Below are 23,813 nucleotides of genomic sequence, written 5' to 3' on the forward strand. Positions count from 1 at the left end.
ATCCCTCCAGTCGGCAGCAATTAGTCCTGGCTGATATGGTTTGGCTGTGTCCCCGCCCAAATCTCATCTTGAATTTCCACATGTTGTGGGAGGGACCCAGTGGGAGGTAATTGAATCATGGAGGCAGGGCTTTCTCATGCTGTTCTCATGACAGTCTCATGAGATCTGATGGTTGTTATAAGGGGGAGTTTTCCTGCAAAAGCTCTTTGCTCGTCTGCCACCAAGTGAGACGTGCCTTTCACCTTCTGCCATGATTGTCTGGCCTCCCCAGCCACATGGAACTAAGTCACTTAAACCTCTCTTTTGTAAGGTGCCATCTTGCGTATGTCTTTATCGGCAGTGTGAAAATAGACTAATGCACTGGCTGAGTCCATGCCTACCCCCAAAATCCTTCACTCCAAGGACAGACATGAGAACTAGAGACAGAGTTAGCAGAGACGATGCCTGCTTGTGCTCTTTGGCTATGTGAATGGCAAGTACTAGAGCTAAGGCTGAGCCATCTTTTGGCTGCAGAGCTGTCTCCTTTGATCACACTGCAGCCCTCTGCTTCAATCACACTAGGTTTTCAGATAAACCTACTCTTGGAACTAGTGGAGGGAGAGGAAAATTCTTTCTGGAAAGGGCCAGATAGTAAATATATTTTCACTTTTGAGGGCCATATGGTCTTTGTCACAATTCTGCTGCCGTTGTGCAAAAGTCTCGAAAAATAATGTGTCAACAAATGAGGCTAGGTTCCAATAAAATTTTATTTATGAACACTAAAATTTGAATTTCATATGCTTTTCTCATGCCACAAAATATTATTCTTTTGATTTTATTCAACCTTTTTAAAAACCATTTTTAACTTACAAGCTGTACAAAAACAGATGGTGGGTGAATTGGCCCACAGACCGGTTTGCTGTCCACTTATTCTTCAACATGCAGAGTGTGAACTGTGTGAACTGCACAGGCCACAGCGATATTACTGCGTCCATTCCAGCTGCGTCATTACTTTTGATTTGTATTCATTCAGTCCACCGAAGCATTCACTTGGCACCTCTCCAAATCTGGGTACTGTGCAAGATCCTTCCTTGGGACACTGAAGGAAAAAATCAGACACGGCCCTTCTCTCAAGTTCACAGACTCTCTCTCCAGCATCCAGATACTACGGCTCTCATAGAATCAGAAAACACAGCCACAAGCGCAGTCAGTATCAGAGATGTTTTACGAGATACATGTATCAAATTCTTAAGGCTGCTGTACCAAAATACCACAAACTGCATCACTTAAAACAACACATTTATTCCCTCACAATCCTAGAGGTCAGAAGTCTCAAAACAAGATATTGGTAGGGTTGGTTCCTTCTCGAGACTCTGAGGGAGAATCTGTGACAGGCTTCTTTCCTAGCTTCTAGTGACTTCCTCCAATTCTTAGGGTTCTTTGGCTCACAGATGCACTGCTCTAATCTCGGCCTCCATCTTCACGTGGCCTTCAGCTCTGTGTGTCTATTTCCCCTTCTTTTCTCTTATAAGAGCTTGCCATTGGATTTAGGGCCCACCCTACTACAGGTTGATCTCACTTCCAGATCCTCTATTTCATCTGCAAAAACTCTTTTTCCAAATAAGGTCATATGTGCAGGTTCCCAGTCAATGTATCTCCTGGGGGCCTCTATTCAACCCATTACACTATTCTTAGAAAATGCCTAGAAGGATATGGCCAATGCCATCCAGAAGACTTCATGAAGGAGGTAATGGAAGCTAACCCTTCAAAGATGAAAGCTGGTGTTCATTAGATGGTCACATGGGGGGGAAGGGAATGTCAGATTCTGGGACCAGCCAGACCACAGCTAAGGAAGTGACATCGCATAGCATGATTTGTGAACAGGAAGCAGTCAGGCCTGGCTGGAGAACAAGGTGTGAAGTGGGGGAGCAGTGAGCAGGAGGGCCAGAGATCAGCAGGAATGTGATCTTGAGAAGCTGCGTGTGCCATGATCTGGCCCTATTAATCTAGAAGGGTTTGATGGAAGCCTCTGTGATTCTCTTCCATGGTGAACCACTTTAATTGTCTTATACCTCAGATATTCCTAAATATTTAAAATACTGGCATGGTTGAACAGGACAACCTTTAGGCAGTTTCTTCCAACCATGAGATTTAGATTTCATGACTTATGATCTTAAACTAAAAAACATGTTAGTTTTCTACCACTACTGAGATCATGGCCTCCGGTTTTCTCCTGGAAAGTCCCTCTTAACAATCATTCTCTTCCCAGGATTAAAGGGCTACTCTGCCTTCATGTTGCTACCCGCTCTCCTGGAAACTGAGAATCAAGCAAGGATGTGGTTTTCCTTCCATTAGTACATCCATACAAGAGGAAATCAATAAAAGTCCAGTTAATGAAAAGATCACTGGTCTTAATATACTTAGCAAAATTTTAAAAGCAATTAAAATTATATACATAGACAATGATCAAAATTCTGTTGAAAAGACCCAGCTCTCCCCTAAAAGAAGAAAAAATCATGTAATGTATATATGCATTCCATGAAAATATACATGGGGAAAACTTTAGAAGCCTAAAAACAAAACATCAGTAAACCAAGCCACACTTAGAAAAATGAAAGCTGATTTTTATTTTATCATCAACAGCCATTCTTTAGACATGAACATGCATACGTAATATTCTATGCACACATCACAGTTTTTAACGTTAGTTAATAAAGGTTAAACACACAACATACATCCTTACAAAAAAAGTCAAAATGCAAACTTAAAACTTTAAACAAAAGTATTACTAATTTTAAAAAAGTTTGTGTTGGGTACCATTTGTACAACACAGTTAATTTAAACATTTTCATTTTGGTTGCACATGAAAAAGGCGGCAGTAGAAAATAAAGTCATTGAGGGTTTTTAAATAGCAGAATAGGCAGTCTCGCCATGCAGGAGAAGCAATATTAAATATTAGTTTCAAAAAAAATCCACATTTAAAAATATTTAGTTCAAGTCACAGAATTTTTCTCAGTAGAGATCCCAATGCAATGCATAATTAGCTGCCTTAGCTGGCCCGTTTGAAAGGATGATATCCCTTCAGAGTGTAACTTTACTGATTTTGGCACAGAAAAGAAGTCTTAAGAACAAGAACATGATTAAAAAAGGGGGAAGAGGAACAGAGGAAAGAAATAAAAGCAAGAATAAATGAGATAGTAATTGCAATCACTAAAAAACTGTGCATTCTCAGTCATTGCAGAACACTGTCTTCTGCCTACAGCAGGTGCTTACTCCAGAACTGTTATTGCAGCATGGATTTAATTTGCTTGGAGGTAGTCTCATCATTCAAATGTTTTGTTGTGTACCTAAAAGGGAAAAGAAAAAAAAGGCCAATTTTAGGAAATTTAAAAAAGAATCGGCATCGCGTTCTCTAATTGTGACAGGATGAGGAATTGGTCTCAGCAAAACTCACAGAATTATGGCTTCTCATTGTAGCTCTACCCTGTTCAGGTTCTGCAAAGCCTGTCATCCTCACCACCTTTCTAGCTGAATAGCCAGTAGCTATTTAACTTAGTTACAGCAACTTTGCTGAAATGATTGGTTAAGCTCTGAAGTAAAAGATTAGCTGTAACTTCTCACTCAGAAGAAAATGCTCTTCTATCCCAGAGGCTGGCAAATTATAGCCTATAGGCCATCCAATCCACCAATTTTTGTGTGGGCTGTGCGCTTTTTTTTTTTTTTTACATTTGGATGACTAGGGGGCAAAGGAAGACAGAAAAAGTAACATTTCATGTATTACTGTGGAAATCATATGAAATTCAAATTTCAGTGCTTACATATAAAAGTGTTACTGAAACACGCCATGTTGACTCATTCATGTACCATCTATGCTTACCTTCTTGCTACAGTGGCACAGCTGAAGAGCTATGACAAAAACCACGTGGCCCACCAAAGCCTTTAATATCTGCTTACTCTCTGGCCCTTTACAGAAAAGTGCTCCAACCCCTGTTCTATTCTGTATTTAAGACAGCAATTACTACAGCTATCACATCTCTAAAATGTCTCAATTCTCCAAGTGCCCTATCTAGGCATGTCTTTTGCTACATGCATGCAAATCCAACATAAGAATCCAAAAAAAGGAATCACTAAGAGTGATTATTGTAAGATTCACGACAGTATTCCCTTAAATAGTAACAATCCACTAGGCAAGCCTACTATGTCTCAGGTACTCTTCTAGAAGCTTACAACCAGCAAACGGAGAAAGATAACGATACACTAATATTAGTGATGGGATAAAGCCCAGCAGCAAAGGAGGGAAGTATAAGAAAAAGAGGCTACATACAGAGACAGGGAAAGACTATCTCACATGAACACCCTGAGATCATACACAGTAGGAAGTTTGGAGAGTATTTTAAGTGCAATGAAAACCAGTGGAGCATATTAAGCAGGAGACGGGTGTGACACCACTTAAGTTTTATCATTCTGGCTGGTGAGGGTGAGCTGTGGGGAACAGAAGGAGCGACGGGGAGGCATTAAATAAGGGGCTATTACTGAGCACCAAGTGTGAGGTGATCAGATGTCAAGGCTTGGACCAGATTACAGCAGCAGTGAAGACAGGTGTTCAATGTGTGAATGTGGACTACATTTTGGAGATAATCCAGACAGACTGATTAATTTGGTTCACAAGAATTCCACATATAATCTTAAGGACTAGATCTTTTTTCTAAATTCCTATTAGGTTAATTTCAAATCAATTTAAAAACTGAAGAATGCTTATAAAGTACCTGATATGCTGTCTACAATGTTACTGAGAAGTCACCCCCCAAACTTTTCTCATGTTTTCAAATAGATATCAGAATGTCTGGCACATAATTGGTGCTCAATAAATATTTGTGGAAGGAAGACAAAGACGGCGGCCAGGTTGGAAAGAAAAAAAAATCCATAAAGGAATATTTACATTCAATGCTAAGTGATGTCACAAGGATTTAACCTTTTTGTTCTCTTTATGTAAAGTATACACAATTACACAAAATCCTACAGATGCCTGAGGTTCTCAAAATCCATTTCTTCACATTTGTTTCTCCCCGACTTCTTTATACAACCAGATAGTAGAAAGAGCCAAGTAATGTGCACAGAAAAATTTCTACTGCAGACTAGGTGAGGGTATCACTACTCAGCAATGTACTGTGCTATTTGAAGAATGGTAAGTGTTTTCCTCTCTACCCAGGATGCAAGTTCTTGCTCCTTCTGTGGGACGTGATCTTAGCTTCCTTCTTTGGACAAAGCCAATCCAGAGCACACTGCATCACCACACTCATTTATCAAGAAAAGGCCAATATCTAATATATGTGAAAACAAAACATGAAGATATATGGCATTATTTTCCTTTGTGCACAAAAACAAAAGTTTTTTTCCAAGTGCATGACTTTTCTACCAAAGAAAACCAATTTTTACCATTACTCTTAAATTTAATAAAGAAGACAATTATCACTACTGAGCCTGAACTCCCAGCTCTAGCTCTTTATTTCTTTCCCTCTTATGATTAAATGTATTTGGTTCCATTTTTCCACCTGTAAAATGGACATATGGCTTGATGCTTTCTCTTAGTAGTACAGAAAATTCTATATGAATAATTACTACAGAAAACCATTCAAAACCAACATATAAATACATGCAATTATTCCCTCATTTAAAATATTTTGGTCATTAATTCTCCAAAAGGTAAGTTTTATTCTGTGGAGGCGTGTAACACTTGTGTCGTACTTTTGGGGTTACAAAATGCTTTCTAAACCTTTGCTCTCAGTAAAACATATTAAAGGCTAGATGGCTTTACTTTAAGCACTGTTTTTCAAAGTATCAGCATTACCTACATCAGCTAGGGTGTTTGTTTAAAAGGAAAGTGCCTGAGCCCCAAACCAGACTAGTATCCATTATCTATTATATTAGGAAAGAAAATGTTCCTAACTGACAGGTGACTCTGCCTCTATGGTACTTTCCTTCCCTCCCCTCTCCCTTGAACACAGATTACTGTGTGGGACCGTCTTTCACTCGCCATCACTGCCCTCTTCTGCTTTCATTCTAAGGAAAAGGAAACAGAACTACGCTTAAAGGAAAAAGCAGATTCTGTGTTAGGCATACTCCCTTTAAGCTGAAGAAAGAATCCTAAAACCTCCTAGAGCTCAATTACCTCTAAGTTTTTAAAAAAGACTTCCTGCTGCTTGCTGGCTTCAAACAGCCTGACCAATCAGAAAGACAGAAGCTTGGGAGAAAAATCAGGCTAAGACACAGGGAGTATTCAGAAAGAAACCAAGGAAGAAAGACTCGATATCATTAAATATTGGTAAAACCACTGAAGTGTGCATTGTAAAAACCCCAAGAATACAGAACTCTAAAAAATAGGCTTGTGGTTAAAATAGTTTGACATTGTAAGAATTTTTAATTATGTTCCTTAATCTTGCTGATGGATCATAGATCTCCTTTACTCAGGAAGTAACTGCTTATACAACACTTTTCATAATCTTTTAAAACCTATTTTTAAAATTTTCTAAGTCATTTGACAGTTCCACTTAGCTGAAATGATACAGCCTACATTTTATGAAGTAAATGTCATTGAATATTTCTGTGTTCATATAATTTTTGTGTTTAAACCCAAAATAATCAAGTAATGGGACATCATCTTTTATGTCATATGAATACTACCAATTAAATCTCTGTTGTCAAAAAATCTCTGTAGTCATGTAGTTATAAAGAACTGAGATTTTCACTTAAAAATGTTCTAGTAGCTGGGCACAGTGGCACTTTGGGAGGCCAAGGTGGGTGGATCACTTGAGGTCAGGAGTTTGAGACCAGCCTGGCCAACACGGTGAAACGCCATCTTTACTAAAAATACAAAATACAGGCACACGCCTGTAATCCAAGCTACTTGGGAGGCTGAGGCAGGAGAATCACTTGAACCTGGGAGACGGAGATTACAATAAGTGAAGATCGTGCCACTTTAGCCTGGGTGACAGAGCGAGAGTCACCCAGGCTATTTATTATCTGTCTCTAAATAAATAAAGTTCTAGCATTCAAAGAAGCTTTAGCAACTAAATTAAGTAAAACTAAGCTAAGAAAAGACACTAAGTAATGGCTGTTTAATTTTTATTATAAGAAATACATAAAAATAATAGAACACAAGTCTGAACACAAATGTAATTATATTAAGAGGAAAGAACCAGTTACAAGACACTTTGTATGGTATCATTTTGTAAAAAGATGACTACTACATAGAGCTATTATTAGCTACATGTGTAAAGAAAAAACTTGAAGGCTATCTGCTGATAGCGGTTTATCTCAAAATCGTGAAATTACATTATTTCTTTTTACTTATATTTTATGTTTTCTGAATTGCATTTATAATTAGCATATATTACTTTTATTAAAAAAACAAGCAATCCTTGTGTTTCAAGAGAAGCAACAAGTAAAAGCCAAAATCTTCAACCAGAAAATGAAGCTGATATTGTCATGTATACACACACATTCCTCATTGTAAGATACAGTAACCCGTATTTGGAAGCAAGATTACCAGTAAGCAAAATAAGATCTTCTTATTTCTAGCTTGTACATTTATTTTTATGTCCTAATCATACTTAATGCATTTTCTTTACATAAACATAAACCAAACATTTTCCTTACAGATTTTTTCTATACATATGTACATATACATATACACACCTGAGAGCATTTAGAAGACCTTCTACACTATTAGGAGGTTGGTCCTTAAGAACTTTGATACAACCTTTCATCTAAGGAAGAAAATAGAAAAGGTCAAACAGCCATTTTTTTCATATAACATTCCTTTTCAAAATAGTAAAATAAATCAAGACCATAACTATGGAACCCAAGAGATTACATACTGTGTCAAATTAATTATTATTAGAACAGAAAAAAAACAACCTAAGTGTTATTATTCTCACTTAGTGAAACAAACTTTTTCAGAACAAAATCAGCCAAACTAAAAGCACCACACATGCAATGAAAAACAAAGGGTTTGCTAAGGGAAGACTTCCTGCAAAAGGTGCTGAGTGGCAATTTAAAGGACAGAATGAATATGCTAGTAAGGAAAAGAGGAGCTTTCAGGCAGAAAAACCCCATGGCATAGTATCACACAGAGGACAGAGAGGAATTTTTCAGGGCTCGAACTGGAGGTACAGAGAAGCTGAAAGCCAGGAGTCATATGGAGCTGTTATGCCTGGCAGCAGGGAACTCTGATAGGTTATTTAAAAGGTAACGACCTGATGATGACGGTATTTAAGATGTATTAGCCTGGTTACTGTGAAAAAGCATGGTATAGTAGAAGCACAGGCTTTAGAAGCCAGAGAGATGTGGGTTCTACCATTCTCTAGCAATTTTTTCTTTGAGAAGGAGTCTTGCTCTGTTGTCCAGGCTGGAGTGCAATGGCATGATCTTGGTTCACTGCAACCTCTGTCTCCTGGATTCAAGCGATTCTCTCACCTCAGGCTCCCAAGTAGCTGGGACTACAGACGTGTGCCACTACGCCCAGCTAATTTTTGTAGCTTTTTTTAGTAGACATGAGGTTTCACCATGTTGGGCAGACTGGTCTTGAATTCCTGACCTCAGGTGATCTACCCACCTCGGCTTCCCAAAATGCTGGGATTACAGGCGTGAGCCACTGCGCCCAGCCTACTAGCAATTCTATTACTGAATTTGCTAAATGTTAGTTGCCCTGTCAGTAAAGGGGAGATGACACTTAACATCCTAAGAGTATTTTCAGAGTCACAAGAGAGAACAAATGTAAATTCCTGGGACATGGCAACCATACAGTATATATTAACTAATTTCTCTTTACATAGGAAGTGTGGCTAGTAATCAGTAATCAAGATCCGAAATGCTAAGATATGAAAGGGAAACAGGAAGCCAATTCTCATCAAACATTAATGAACTAGACATGAAAGGATGGGGAAAGAAACTACAAAGTAGATAAATCAGAAAACTATTTCTAATACAAACTTTTACAGAGAGAGGAAAAGCAGAGACCCAACTATAGTCATAAATTATGATGACTGGGTAGGGGAGGGAAAATACATTAACTTTTCATCTTTTTCCACTGGAGCACCATTACTGGCTGTCTTTTTAATTTTAAGATAGGGTCTGTCTCCATCACCCAGACTGAATGCAGCAGTGTGATCTGCATTCAGTGGCTCACTGCAGGCTCGAACTCCTGAGCTCAAGGGATCCTTCCACTTCAGCCTCTCAACATAGCTTTAACTACCAGTGTGTGCTACCAAACCTGCCTAATTTTTTCTCTTTCTTTTTTTGCAGAAATGGGGCTCTCACTATGTTGCCCAGGCTGCTCTTGTACTCCTGAGCTCAAGTGATCCTCCACGTCAGCCTGCCAAAGTGCTTGGACTACAGGCACGAGCCAGCATGCCTGGCAGCACTACTGACTTTTTATATGCATTTTGAAATAAACATTTTTATTTGAAATGGCCTTTGGACAAAGGAATTAAAGGCCATGATTCAAACTTACATCTAATTATGTATTTATATTGCCAAATAGGTAGTAGGAGCCTTCCAGAAGGTACTCAAGAGATAATACAGTCACTTCCTTCAATCATTCCACTCCACCTAAACACAGGCCGCAGAAAATACAGCACGAGGACAGAGGAGACGAAAGCCCACCACTTGACAAACTATAAATCTGAGTTTTATGACAGTTCGGCTTGCTGGCTCTTATAAAAGCCTATGGTTTCCATGGAGAAACTTGTTTAAAATTATTTATATGAAACAATAAATAACTTACATCAATTTTGGAAGTTTTAGCAAATGCTCCCACTGGATGTACGTGGTCATAGAGTATTATGACGCCCACCATTACCCTCAAGCAGAATGACACTGTCTCTTCATTTGTAAATCTGCTTCTGTATTCCCTGAAGGGTAGATAAGATATGCATGGAAGAAGTGCATTACAAAATTCTTTAAAAAAACAAACCAAAAAAAAAGCCTCTTCTAAAATATTTTATTCAAATTTCTGTCAATTAGTTTAATGCAGTAAGTTCACAAGTAGCTACACTGATACCTTCAAATCTTATGTCTGTTTTCCTTTCCACATCAACCCCCTGAAAGAGATACAAAATTCTTTAATGAGCTACGAAATTCTTTAATGAGCTGATGCAACTTTCAGCTGATGCTGACTTGCCTCTTTGATCTCTAAAAAGGGGTACTAATGTTATACCCCTTACTCCACAGTGAGATCCCTAGTGAGACAAGAAGGTGGTGAGTGGAACAGTCATCACCCATGTATTCTGGTTTCTGTAATATTTGCACCAACATTAGTGTGTTACTCTGCTGCCTGACTAATAGCAACGATTTTAGAGAAATCGAAGTAGTCCCTAAGTAAAAGGTTGGGAATGGGTGCTATGTAAAGGCTGTTACTACTTTTGAGGAAAAAAAAAATAACTAGCTTAATAGAGCAAGCAGGTTTGCTATCTAGGGGCTAACTTAATCTAAACACATTTTTAGTATTACTGGATTTCAATTTTACTAAAACTCAATCATATTCTTCTCTCATTTGAGAAAAAGAAAATTAAACTTTTATCTACATATAGAAAGCAGTATATCATAGCAGAAAGAGTACAGAACCAGGATACAGGCATCCAAGCATATGGATGGTGTCCCTTCATTTGCCAGGACCTCACTCCCTGAAACTGGCGGTGGGGGAAGGAAGAGGATTATGAGGATAGTTGCCTTCCTATTCCCTAAGGTTTTCCAATGAGATGATGTACAGTATAGATGATGGATCATTGTTTATGCGGTCCTTCATTGACCAAAACGTCATTATGCAGCACATGACTGCATTTATTATTCTAGAATCCAAGAGGGAATCTTTCTGCCTGCTAACAGGAAAAACCCAGCCAGGACACACTGTATCATACATCATAAATGCTTTAGAGAGGAGAGACAAAAAGAAGAGAATTCAGGTTTGTGTTGAAAGAAAAGAGTGATAACTAATAATTGAGAGAAAAAAGAGATAAACAGAAGAATAATTCCAGCCCTTTGGCAAAAGAGATTATTCTCTAAATATGGAAAAAGAATGTTTATGGTAAGTATAACCAAGGAACTTTAAAGCTCTTCTCCTACATCCCAGCCACAGAAAAGCCACTACAGTTCTGTCTGAGAGGAGAACTCAGAGTTTAAGTCAGTCTGACTGGTCTGAGGTACCTGAAGACCAACTCTATTTTATACTTAACCAGAAGTTACATTAAGTGGCCAAATTATTTTAAGTTTGTTCATACATTAATATTCAATATTTGGAATATACTTACTTTCCACCTTCCAGATAAAACATGTTCATATATAAACATGTTTTGAAATACCAGTCATCTCAACAGCACTGTTAAAGTGAAAAAGATCAGCTGATACTCACGGTGTTTCCAGCATGACTCTGCATACACTAGCCATGGTGCTTAAACAATCTGTGGTATTTTCTATTGGTAAATTTTTATTCTGTCGAAGTATATGAAGAACAAAAAAAGTAAAAGTAACAAACAGTTATTACTTAAGCATAATTCAAAAACAGTTATTACTTAGCATAATATGAAAACTTAGCAGCTTTAAAACCTGGTTCCTACTCTTAATTTCCTAAATAATGTACTAGACTCTAAGCAACTGTTCCAAGCTCTGGAGATACAGCTATGAGCAAGACAGCGAGGACAGTACTCTTCTGAAAGGCTCTTGCATTCTAGCTGTGTAAGAACAACTCCAGAGGGTCAAAGGTGTAGAGTTTTATAGGCTATGCAATAGTTGGATTTTATCCTAAGAGTACTAAGAAGTCACTGGGAACATTTTGAGCGGAGGAGGGAGGGAAAATGGTTTATGTTTTAAGATTACTTGGCTGCTCTATGGAGAAAGGACTACATTGGGGCAAGAGTGGAAGAAATAAGAATGATCAGGGCATGAATGCAGTAATCCAGAAGAGAAGTCTGATGTGGCTGGTGGCAAGAAAATACTAAGTTTTCAGATTCATGATATATTAGTATTTTGGAGGGAAAGCCAAAAAGACTGTTTGATGGAATACATGTATGGAGTGAGGTACAGAAGGAATTTAGACGACATAACTTGTAGGTGTTCGCCTGCACTGGTACTATTGAGAGAGAAAAAAACAAAAGAAAGGGCAGGGTTGCAAAAGGCAACCCAGAGTTTGGTTTGGCCGTGCTATCAGCTATCACTGAGAAGTTGACCATCCCTCCAGAGACACTGCAAATAGGTGGACAGGTGTGCACACGTGGGCCTCGGAAAAAAGTCAGGACTCAACACATACATGTGGGAGTCTGTTGGCTTCAAGATGGTATTTAACGTCTTGAGCTTGCTGAAATCACGTCTGCAACCGGGGGATGGGTAACAACACAAAGAATACCTGCCTAGGCAATGCTTACCTCTGATACAAATTTTGTTGTGGCATCACTCAAGGTTTTCAGCATTGGAGTTGCCTCTGCATAAAACAAAGACATTCGATTTGCCAATTCATTATTTACTTCGTTTTCTCCTTCTGCCTGTAGGGAAGATAAAAGCACCTGATGTTAGTTCACAAATTATTACATATAATAACAATTATAAAAGAACTCAGATAGGGTGCCTGCCTCAATTACATTTTCGACCCTCATGTATTCATAATACTGAAATATTCTTAAAAAAAAAAAAAAAAAAGACTACATATGATCTGAAGCACTTTTTTTTAAAAAAAAGATTAACCTTTTCAAAAATATTTTAAATGATATTAAGGAATTAAATAAAACCTTGATGAAATGTCTACTATATACAAGAGATTCTAAATGTTATGGAGGACAGAAAAATGATTATAAACGTGTACCCTGTCCTCGATTATGAACAGTAAGTACTCATATAACATCCACAGTAAGATTCTAACAGGTGATGACAGAAAAAGGGAGTTGGAGGAACATTAAGTTGGACTAGATGAAACTAAGGAGGACTCACAGAAGAAGAGTTAGGCTTTTGCAGGGGATACTGGGCAGGTAAACAAGGTATTCCAATCTGGCAGGGGAAAGAGCATGTTTTCAAATGACTCCCTAGAGAGTAATTCAGCATATTCAGTAATTGAGCATAATAAGGGGCAGCAATCAGTGCAAGATACAGGTTGGGGTCAGACTGCAGAGTGCTTTAAATGCTAGCTTAAGTTCATATTTTTCTTCTATGTAGAATGGGGAGCCATTTAGAGTGTTTGATAAAAGGAATGACAACTAAGTCGATATCCTCAAGAAAATTAACCGATGATAGTGGGGTGGACTGTACCAAAATGGAGAAAGACGGTAGGTCAGAAAATGAGTTATGCTGTGTAGAATGACTGCCAGAAAAAGTGAGAATTAGGCTCTCTATTGGAATAGCAGGAGGGGGAGATGAAAAGGAGGATGGAGAGAGAAGACGATATTTCAGTTGAAAACAAGTGGCTTTTACCTGTAACTATTGAGGGTAAAAGCGAGAACTAAGATGACTAATGTCTTTGGCCTTAAGTGATGGGAAGGATGGCTATAGTATAGGATTGGCTGTTTTGCTTTTATCTTATTTTACATGATGGGTATGAAAATGACAGATGTTAAGGTCAGTCTCACACCAGGAGCTGGTCTATGCAAAATCAAATTGATGTAAATAACAGATGTTTCGTAAAGAGGAATCTTTTCCTCCAAATCAGTGTCTTAGTGCAAGCACTTCCTAAAATATTTTTTCAAGGTAAAAGAAAATAAATGATTGTCTTTGATATATGTATTTTTAAATTTCTTATGGCACTTATCACTTCTTACACAGTTACAGTATTTCTCTATTAAACTATCTACTTGAAACAAGGGTTGATGTTTGAAAAATTTCAGACCAATTATCACCATGAAGGTTCTCAGAATACACAGAGAACAATTTAATACTCTCTTCCTCGCTGGTTTTACTTAAGGTATTTAGTTCCTTGGAGGTAGAAAAGTAACAAACGGCTTAAGAGGAGGATGGTAAGAAGTTAACAGACCTAAAGAAGCCAGAAGAGATGCTATACTAGCCAAGGAGCAGACACAAGCCATTTTCTCAAACAGCCACATCAGGCACAGGTGTGCTAATAGACCATGACCTCACTATCCCCTCTTGTCAGCATTAACCATGAATTTCTTGGAGGAAAACTGACTTGGGTTCAAGGTTTCTCTCCAATAAATTAACCCACATCAATTTCTCTACAAGACTCTTCCATTCTAAGAATATGGAGACAAAAAAACTCCTAACCACGAATTCACAAAATTTCGGTACAGTTAAAGGGAGTACATTGAGAAATTTTATAAGTATTAATGTTATACAGAAAAGCAATTTTGTTGAAGTAGTTGTAGGAATTTAAGAGACTGTGAAGAAAAACAGGTAAACACCATATGGTTTGTTACAGTTTGCTCTTTCCTCCTCCGGCTGTGGCTGCCCATAATTACTAACTTTATTACTAGCTTTAACACTACCTGAACGAACAAATTAAAGAATAAAATGAACAGACTGAGTGTTAAGTTATTCTTATCATTCCCCCTAATTCAAAGCATTAACTTACCGGTACATTGTTAATCCTCATACGACTTAATGTTCTTCTGTAGTAGCTGAAATCATTCTGTATGGCAGGATTTGTCATCTGAAGAAGACATTTGTGAAGAAAAATGTGTTACGTACTAAATGCTAATGTAAAAAATTAAGTGAAAAATCTTTAGTTTTAACTAGTAAAAAACATTCCCTAATTTATACTGTCATTTTAACAACTAGAACTGGTATAATCCAAGATGGCTTATAACTGTATTCAGTCCTTACTGAACATATAAAACAAGATACTGTTTTTCAGTCACAGGCAGTATATCTTCCCTTTTCACTAATTTCAGGTAATGTACCAAAAGATTGTTTATAAAATAAACAAAACCAAAAAGGACTACTTAGGCACTTGTTTTTAGTTATTACAATAAAAGTATGTAGATATGGTCAACAGAGCAATCCTCAAACTAGAATTTTACATACAAATCTGACTGTGATACAATCATAAAATGTTGAAGTTTGAATCCAGCTCTTCCATTTTCTAGACAGGGTACCAGGGACCCTGAAGAATAAAAGGATCTGCCCAGTATCCCATGACTGGGGTTATGTGGCAGAGTGTAAACTGGAACTCAGGTCTCTTGGAATGAGACCTAGTGCTTATTCCTTTACATTCACTCTTTTTAACAACAAAGTATTTATAGTTCCAAACACTATTAACAATGACAGAGATAAAAAGAAACAGAAAGAAGAAAGAAAGAAAGGAGGAAGGGGAAAAGAAGAAATTTTAGCAACATTTTCATATACAAGAATGTTGAAAATGGGGGGCGGGTGAGCAGAAAAGAAACAATATTAGAAAAGAAGCTCAACATTTCCTTTCAGAGATAATTTTTAAACAAAGTTAAATGAAGACTGCTAAAGCGGGTGGATCACCTGAGATCAGGAGTTCAAGATCAGTCTGGACAACATGGCGAAACCCCGTCTCTAATAAAACAAAATGTCAGCTGGGCGTGGTGGCGCATGCCTGTAATCCCAGCTACTTGGAGGCTGAGGTGGGAGAATCGCGTGAACCCAGGAGGCAGAGGCTGCAGTAACCTGAGACCATGCCACTGCACTCCAGCCTGGGTGACAGAGCAAGACTCCATCTCCAAAAAAAAATAAAAAGATTGAGACTGAATACTCAATAATTTGGTCTTTGCCATATATCAAAAGACCAGTCATAATTTCTAAACCCAGTTTCCCATTTTTATTAAGGTCTAGTAGTCATTATTTAAATACATTTTAACAAGGTTTCCTGGCTCTTCCTCCTAGTACTCACTAAAAGATTTATGCTTTTCGTAACAATCAGGGCCAATAGATAATTCTACCTTGAGTTCATCAAACCGGAGTGTGAAATGAAGAATTTCTGCAAACTGTTTAGCAAGAGCCTGCTCTCGCTCTAGATGCTGGGTGGGAGAATACGGGGTACTTGTTAAGGCTCCCAGAAGACCTCTTAATGCTGCTTCTAAAGAAAAAAATTGATAAGAACATTAAGTTGTTTGTATCTGTGTGATATTTATTAAAAAGTGAACAATTCATAAATATTAATTCCCAGAAAAGTTCTCTTTAGAAAACAGATGATATAAATATAATCAAAACTAATTAAGAAGTTTAAATGTTGCCACTGCTAATGTACTGCATACATTTTGAATACTGTTTAACAGAATAAAAACCTTAAAGGGACTAATTCAAGGGTTTACAATTCTGTAAACCCAGACTGAAAACAGTGCAGAAGTGAATTTGAATTAAACACCAAGATCAAAGGGCAAATTTTGTATTGCTTTAATCATTTCACACAGTGTGGAATTTGGTTTTATGAAATGGTAATTATTACCTACAACTGAGTAACTTCTTCGGTGGCACTGTGTCCACACTGTATATGCCTATGAATCAATTACCAATTTCTCATACTTTGAATATGTCATTTATTCATAAACACAAACTGTTTTCCTTCAGCTACTAAAGAGAACAAAATACGTATTTCAATAAGTTTCTTGTCTTAGAACTTGGTATTTCAAGACTACAATATAAATATTCTAATTCATTACATGGGCAAAATGGTCCCTTTGAAATAAGTGCTACTTATGGAATGCCAGACTAATAAATACTGTGTTTGATAATGGAAATACTAATATTTCATTTCAGAAAGCCACAGAAATCAAACTAATTCAGTTATAGATCACAGAACTGGAAAATAATGCTAGATTCTGGTTAGAGAAAATAAGAGCTTACAGAGTTAAATTATGATCTGATGTTAATAAATGTCAGATTAATAAACAAATATTAATGATTAATTTAAAATTTTATGTCAGGTCATCAGCCCATAATTTAAATGATTTTCACTATCAATTATGACACGGTCACTGCAGATGGATCAAATGAGTTTCAAAGAGTTTAGAGCCCAAAGTTATAGCTAGTAAATGCCAGGTATTTCTGATTCCAAAGCCCTATTCTTTCCACCACAATAAACTGTCTCTGAAATAAAGCAACATTGTACGTAGCCTTCAGTAACCTTATAAAACATTAACCTCCTGATTACTACCAATAATATCATTACTTCTGTAACCTCATAAAACATTACTGATTAAAAACAACAGTAGGTACTTCTTATGTGTCTGTTATATACCAGGTACTGAACCAGATACTGCACCAACATCATTTCTCATCCATACAATTATTTCAAATGACAGCTATTGTCCTTTTTTTTTTTTTTTTTTTTCCAGTAAGTCAGAAAACGTATTGACTGGCTACCCTGTGCCAAGCACTAGGAAATGGATGTAGACACACATGCTCCCTGTGCCTATATGGAGCCTTATTATATAGAGAAAAGACAGACAAATGACTACAGTTGTGATATGTGCTGAAAAGAAATACACAGTACAGTGTAAAGGTATAACAGTAAGACCTCACCTAATGGAAGACCCAGGAAAAGATTTCCCTGAATAAAAGACTCCTGGACTGAGACTGAAGTATATAGCAAGGACGAACACGAGCTTGCAGACAGAAAGGCAGGGAGCCAGACCCTGAACTGACAAGAGCATGACATACTTGAGGAACTGCAAGACCACCAATGTAGATGGAATATAGTGGGCAAGGAGGAGGGTAACCAGAACTAAGATAATATACACATAATTTGTGTACCACATTAAGTAGTCTGGCCTTGGCATCCTAACCTCCCTGGAGAAATAATTTAAGCAGAGGAGTGGCGTTATCAGACAGCATTTTAAAACACTACTTCATTTGCAGTGTGGAGCATGGATTGTAAGGGTATGGATGGTGTATCGAGGTATAACAGTGGATATGAAGAAGATCAATTAAAAGTCAAACATTTTGGGTTTTTAAAAAATGATTTACTTCTCCCAAGATGCATTCCATCTGTTGGTGTTAAGTGGAAAACAAAGTAAGAGAGACACAGAACAGAAAAAAAAATTGTTTACAAAATATTATTATAGTCTGTTAAAGAAAAAAACAAAACTGCATTTGCCTAGACTTTATCAAGTCTCAGGGTTAATTTCAGCATCCAAGTTCTCTACCACTTTTGGGATTAGAGTGAGGCCACCTGGCTAAGTTGGGATGGTCAGTGACCGGCAGTTGCAGAACTTTTGTTTATGAATGGCTGAGACGCTCAATGGTAGATCTATGATGAAAGGGAAATTCAAGATGATCAATCTGCTAATCTGCCTTTGAAGCAGCTAGATCAGCCTCACCCTGCAGGCCTGTGCTGGCACAAGTCAGTCCTACTAGCCTACAACGCTCTGTCTCAAGAGAGAAACTGGAGACAAAGAAGCCCACAGAAAGTGTCCCAGAGGTCTCTGGATGAGTTAGAAAGAGAGGACAAAGACAAGATGGCCTAGGGATTGGACTCGGATGAAGCTCCTAAAACAAAACCATGTGATTATGATTTTTAAAAAAGCACATGACCAGGAGAAAATTAATGGTCTATTAAGCCCCAATATCTGGAAGAACTAAAGGAAGCTGACAGATGAATGTGGGAGCCAAAATCATACAAGAAGGTTGCAAGGAAAAGACAGCTAGATGGAATGATTAAGATCACAAATCAGTCCACAAGCTAGGACAGGGAAGAGTAAGTAGACGACTAGGAAGAGGCTGTCCCTGGAGAGAGTTTCTCTTTAGAGACAACGGCCATTTATTCTTACCAACTGCTATCTATCTACTCTCAGATCCTCAGAGGAGAACCCAAGGACATGGACTGTAGAGGATTTACGACAACCGAGAGTTATGGCCACAAGTAAGGTGGGCATTTGGTGACTTCAAAATACACTTTGATAAATTTAGACCAGCAAAGAAGCTAACACGTTGGAGGGACTTACTCATTATGACCCTTGGAGGAAGTCCCTAATGTAAGCCCCTAAAGCATGAGGAAGACTGAGGAGAGACAAAGCAGTTTGCCTACTGCCTGAGCATACAACCTTCTTTTTCAGCTGCCTCAACAGGAGGGGCTCGACGGCCTCAGACCAAAACAAGCAAGTACAGCAAGTTTCCCAGGGCAGTACAGTTAAACCCTGTCAGCAAAACCGAGTATCTCCAAATTTGGTAGGTAATCCTTCCCCTGTCCCATTATAAATATGCAAACTGGCAAGGGATCAGGGTCCGTCTTCTGAAGAGTAACCCATGGTTTATCTGTAGTGCTCAGACCAAGAATCCCTCTCCTTAGAACTACAAGATTCTGAAGGACCATGTGCATCTTCATAGTTGCATAGTGCTCCATGGTGCTGCATATGCTGGGACAGCACCCATGATGGGACACATACCACAAGGCCAATTAATTTCCATGGTAAAAATATAACATTTAAGTCCAACTAGTTTGGCCTATTTTACAATTATTCTGTTTATTGGGATATGCTAAAAGACCAAGGTGAGCTTGAACAGCACCTGACCACCATCGAAAGCAATTTAACTATAAATGGAGCCAGAAACCTGCATAAGAAAAGCTGTCTGTAGTAGACAAGACAACCAAGATGAAAAAGCCAGGCTGACTGGGTTATAAAGCACAAAGCTATAGACTATACGGACACTTGACTGAAAGACAAACACTGAAAAAGAGCTAATTCTAAAATTGGGAAAATAAATTAAATTCTTACTTCCAGTAAGAAAAAGATAACTTACACAGTCATTTCTACCCAAACTATTGTCTGTCTTAACATGACATTTAATAGGCTGTACTGCAGCTAAAGGAAAAATAGCAATTGTCTTACTTTCTTTTTTAGAACATAAGTATTTTTTTTTTTTTGAGGTGGAGTCTCGCTCTGTTGCCCAGGCTGGAGTGCAGTGGCACGATCTCAGCTCACTGCAACCTCTGCCTCCCGGGTTCAGTGATTCTCCTGCCTCAGCTTCCCAACTAGCTGGGACTATGGGAATGTGTCACCACACCTGGCTAAGAACATAAGCATTTTCAAAAAATGGAACTTACAAACACAATTGGCCAGGTAGCAAATATAAATGGAGTAAGATATTAAAAAATATGAAGCAATAAAACTTATTACGAACTAGGAAGCACAGGTCCTAACTAATGGAGACAGAAATGGTTTGCCATGTGGTTCTGGCTAACATGCACATCAATTATTACTGTTGGAAGCTTAAAAGAAAAAAAGAAAACAATACAGTGACCAAGTGTGAAATCTGGCAACTAATTAGAAATTTTTACAATTATGTGGGCCAATTACATCTCAAGTCTAAATTCAGCCTTTGGGTCCCCAGTATGACTTCAATCTTACAGTATATACCCTCTGGTTTCTGGCTTAGGTATTTAAAAAACAATCACAGTATAATTTTCTTATGATTAATTTGTAACATGTTTATACATTTCAAAAATTCAAACTATATGGAAGTATGTGCTAAGAAGTTAACTACATTCAAATCATCCTAATTTCTGACACATACCTATACTATTCCTCCCCTGTGCCTATATGTATACAAAACAAAGTGCTTCACATTTACATCTTTAAAATCACACAAGGAGTTAACTGGCTAAATCTTACCTGCTCTGCCTCCTCCTCCTACAAAAAAGAGAGTTACAATTTTGCTCACTCATATTGCAGACACAATTTTGACTTCGAATAATTTTTCCCAAGCAAGGGAAAAAGCACACTGTTTTAAATTCTTTTTGCTTTAATAACTCCCTAGACAATGTTGAGTATATCATTAGCTTTCTATTTCTTTCTTTCTCAAGACAGAGTCTCGTTCTGTTGCCCAGGCTGGAGTACAGTGGTATGACTACAGCTCACTGCAGCCTCGACCTCCTGGGCTCAGGTGATCCTCCCACCTCAGCCTCCAGAGTAGATGGGACCACAAGCATGTACCACCACACTCAGCTAATTTTATTTTGTTTTTTTAAGAGATGGGGTTTTGCCATGTTGCCCAGGCTGGTCTTGAACTCCTGCGCTCAGGCAATCTCCCAACCTCAGTCTGCAAGTGTTGGGATTACAGGCATGTGCAAGTACGCCCAGCCTATTTGTCATCTTCTACAGTTTGAGATACATGTGTTGAGCGTCACCAGCAAAAATTTCAAGAAAGTCTCCTTGATTTCTTTGCATGACAAAGGGTCCTACTATGAGAAATCTCTTGGTAGAATCTCTCTCCATCTCTATATTAAGTCCTTTTCCCAAATATGGAAAACCAATCCTCAAGTCCTTGGTCATTTCAACTTTTGTGTTCTTAAAAATCCTTGCTGATTATGCTCAGATTCATGTATGTAAAACCACAGAAGATAAGGAAAATAATTTGTGGACAAAATGGTCTAAATGAATTAAAAGGCCAGGACTGAAGGAAATGATAAGATTACACTGTAATCTTCTAGTCTAACAAGCTTGCTTTACTTAGAAAACAGATTCTAAGCCAAATTCAGCATTATGAACATAAATTACTCTAAACTTCTGGAACTAATAAACATCTTTTTCACTAGGGAAGTAATAATTACAAAACTTTCAACTTACCTAACCTCTGAGAAAATTCATAAAATTTCTTTAATTTGCCTACTAGTGGAACAACTGCACCCCATGCCTTCTCTTGCAACTTCTCATCTGCTGGATGCTGGATTGCCTTCAAAATCCAAAGAATAAAAATAGTTAGATTTTTAAAAAATCAAAAAGGTTCATTTTTACATTAAAATGAAGGTTTTAGCAAATACAGGAAACCCTGGTATAATCTATGAAATACAGAATATTGAACCAGAGGTGTTGACTATCTTTTTTTTTTTTTTTTTTTTTTGGAGATGGAGTCTCACTCTGTCACCCCGGCTGGAGTTAAGTGGCATGATCTCACCTCATTGCAACCTCCACCTCCCAAGTTCAAGCAACTCTCCTGCCTCAGCTTCCCAAGTAGCTGGGACTATAGGTGTACACCACCATGCCCAGCTAATTTTTTTTATTTTTAGCAGAGATGCGGTTTACCATGTCGGCCAGGCTGGTCTAGAACTCCTGACCTCAGGTGTTACAACCACCTCAGCCTCCCAAAGTGTTGGGATTACAGGCCTGAGCCACCGTGCCCAGATGAGCGTTGAATATTCTATTGAGTGCTATGGGTGAGTCTTCTCAACTCCACAGACACTCCATAGAGGAGAGCTAAGAGCGGGTCTTCTTGATTCCATAGATACTTCAATCTATTACAATACATTCTTATTTATCCTTGCAATAGATAGGAACATAATGAAAATCTTAAAAATGGTCCAATACATTTGTTAAATACATTATGCCTTGGTGCCTAGCAGATCCATAAAAAGAAAATACTTCATATTGTTTCCTATATCACAGACAGAGTCTCTTAGTATTTCTTTGACAAAGAATTGTTTTAGTAAAAGAAAAAAAAAAAAAAAAAAACTTCAAAAAGTAAGGCAATAACTGAAGATGCCAACTCTAGGAACAAGCTAAGAAACTTCCAATAATTCAAATTCCAGGGTCCAAACTTGCATTAAGAAAACTACCTACCACTTAAGAACCTAAATCAAGCTGAAACTGTGATTTAAGTAAACTGTCGGTCGGGCGTGGTGGCTCATGTCTGTAATCCTAACACTTTGGGAGGCCAAGGTGGACAGATCACGAGGTCAGAAATTCAAGACCAGCCTGACCAACATGGTGAAACTCAGTCTCTACTAAAAATACAAAAATTAGCTAGGCATGGTGGTGTGCACCTGTAATCCCAGCTACTCAGGAGGCTGAGGCAGGAGAATCGCTTGAACCTGGGAGGTGGAGGTTGCAGTGAGCCGATATCACGCCATTGCACTCCAGCCTGGGTGACAGAGCAAGTGACTCCATCTCAGAAAAAAAGAATTGTCACAGCCACTCATTCTCTATAACTAAAATCCTCTTCTACATGCCAACTTTTCTCAGGCTTTCCTGAAGAAAAAAATGAAAACCTAGTTTCAAATCTGAAAGGGGAGAGAAAACATAATCTTAATATATATGACTTCTTCTACACCCAGTCTTTCAAATCATTAAGTAATCTTTTCTGAATGTAGAGGTTTATTTCCAAAAATAGTATTTTCTTAGCTATATCTTTGCCTATATATGCTTTTCTTACTGCTTTACAGAAGTTAACACATTTTTCAACAACCTGATTTACTTTCTCTAACAACTTGAAATAAACTAAGCACACCATCTGAAATTCAGAACTAAAGCATGGCGACATGTCTTGATATTCCCAAGGCACTAGCACTCTGACTCCAGCCACACAAAAACAAAACACAGGAAAGCAAAATAAAATTGAACCCAGACAGATCTAAAGGATGTGTTGAACAAATTAGCTGCAAACTGAATTAATGGGCTATATATTGGTTCAGCAATTTACTTTATAAACCTGGCACTATTTTCAAACTGATGTTTTATTCAATATTTTTAAATGATGCTTAAATCCAATAGAAGCCTTCTTTCTCTGAAGAATAAATGTGTTGCAAGAGGCTTTTCTTAGGGATGAAACAAATCTGGGTTAACCTAAACAAAACTGCCTAAAAGTTCCAATGCCATGACTCTACAGAAATCAATGGCTAATAGTCAGTAGGGCTATTTACACTGGTGTATTGTGAAGCTGAATGTTACATAAATATGAATTATTAACCTTGAGTTTTACAAACTAGTAATCAATGCTGGGGGGGGAAGCCAGTAAGCTTTAGATAAATACCTTTTTAGTGTGAGGGTAGAAAAAGTCAACTTTAATCAAGCTTTTAAAATACCAATAACACTAATTTGTGACCACTATGAATCCCTTCAGCCCCATCAGGGGAAAAGTAGTTGGCTATTTAGAAGTATGCACAT

The 23,813-nt window shown here is 37.9% G+C and overlaps 1 protein-coding gene across 39 annotated transcripts in view; it reads right to left on the minus strand.

Annotated features, from left to right (window-relative positions):
- Window positions 1-2,579: 2,579 nt before the first annotated feature.
- Window positions 2,580-23,813, minus strand: part of CYRIB (CYFIP related Rac1 interactor B) — a 170,890-nt gene continuing 149,656 nt past the window's right edge. For 34 of the 39 annotated variants that reach the window (XM_032253644.1, XM_032253430.1, XM_032253652.1 and 31 more), the window contains 8 exons: window positions 21,501-21,606; window positions 15,876-16,012; window positions 14,543-14,620; window positions 12,396-12,512; window positions 11,387-11,466; window positions 9,764-9,890; window positions 7,675-7,745; window positions 2,580-3,326 (listed from right to left, as the gene is read on the minus strand). In XM_032253644.1, the coding sequence (XP_032109535.1) occupies window positions 3,263-3,326; window positions 7,675-7,745; window positions 9,764-9,890; window positions 11,387-11,466; window positions 12,396-12,512; window positions 14,543-14,620 (537 nt within the window). In that variant the 5' untranslated portion in view covers window positions 15,876-16,012; window positions 21,501-21,606 and the 3' untranslated portion in view covers window positions 2,580-3,262. The remainder of the gene's footprint in view (window positions 3,327-7,674; window positions 7,746-9,763; window positions 9,891-11,386; window positions 11,467-12,395; window positions 12,513-14,542; window positions 14,621-15,875; window positions 16,013-21,500; window positions 21,607-23,813) is intronic. The other 5 variants (XM_032253528.1, XM_032253569.1, XM_032253645.1 and 2 more) reach the window with 1 other exon arrangement.

The sequence above is a fragment of the Sapajus apella genome, unplaced genomic scaffold, assembly GCF_009761245.1.
Source record: "Sapajus apella isolate SASKATOON/1434 unplaced genomic scaffold, GSC_monkey_1.0 scaffold3, whole genome shotgun sequence".
NCBI classification, from domain to species: domain Eukaryota; kingdom Metazoa; phylum Chordata; class Mammalia; order Primates; family Cebidae; genus Sapajus; species Sapajus apella.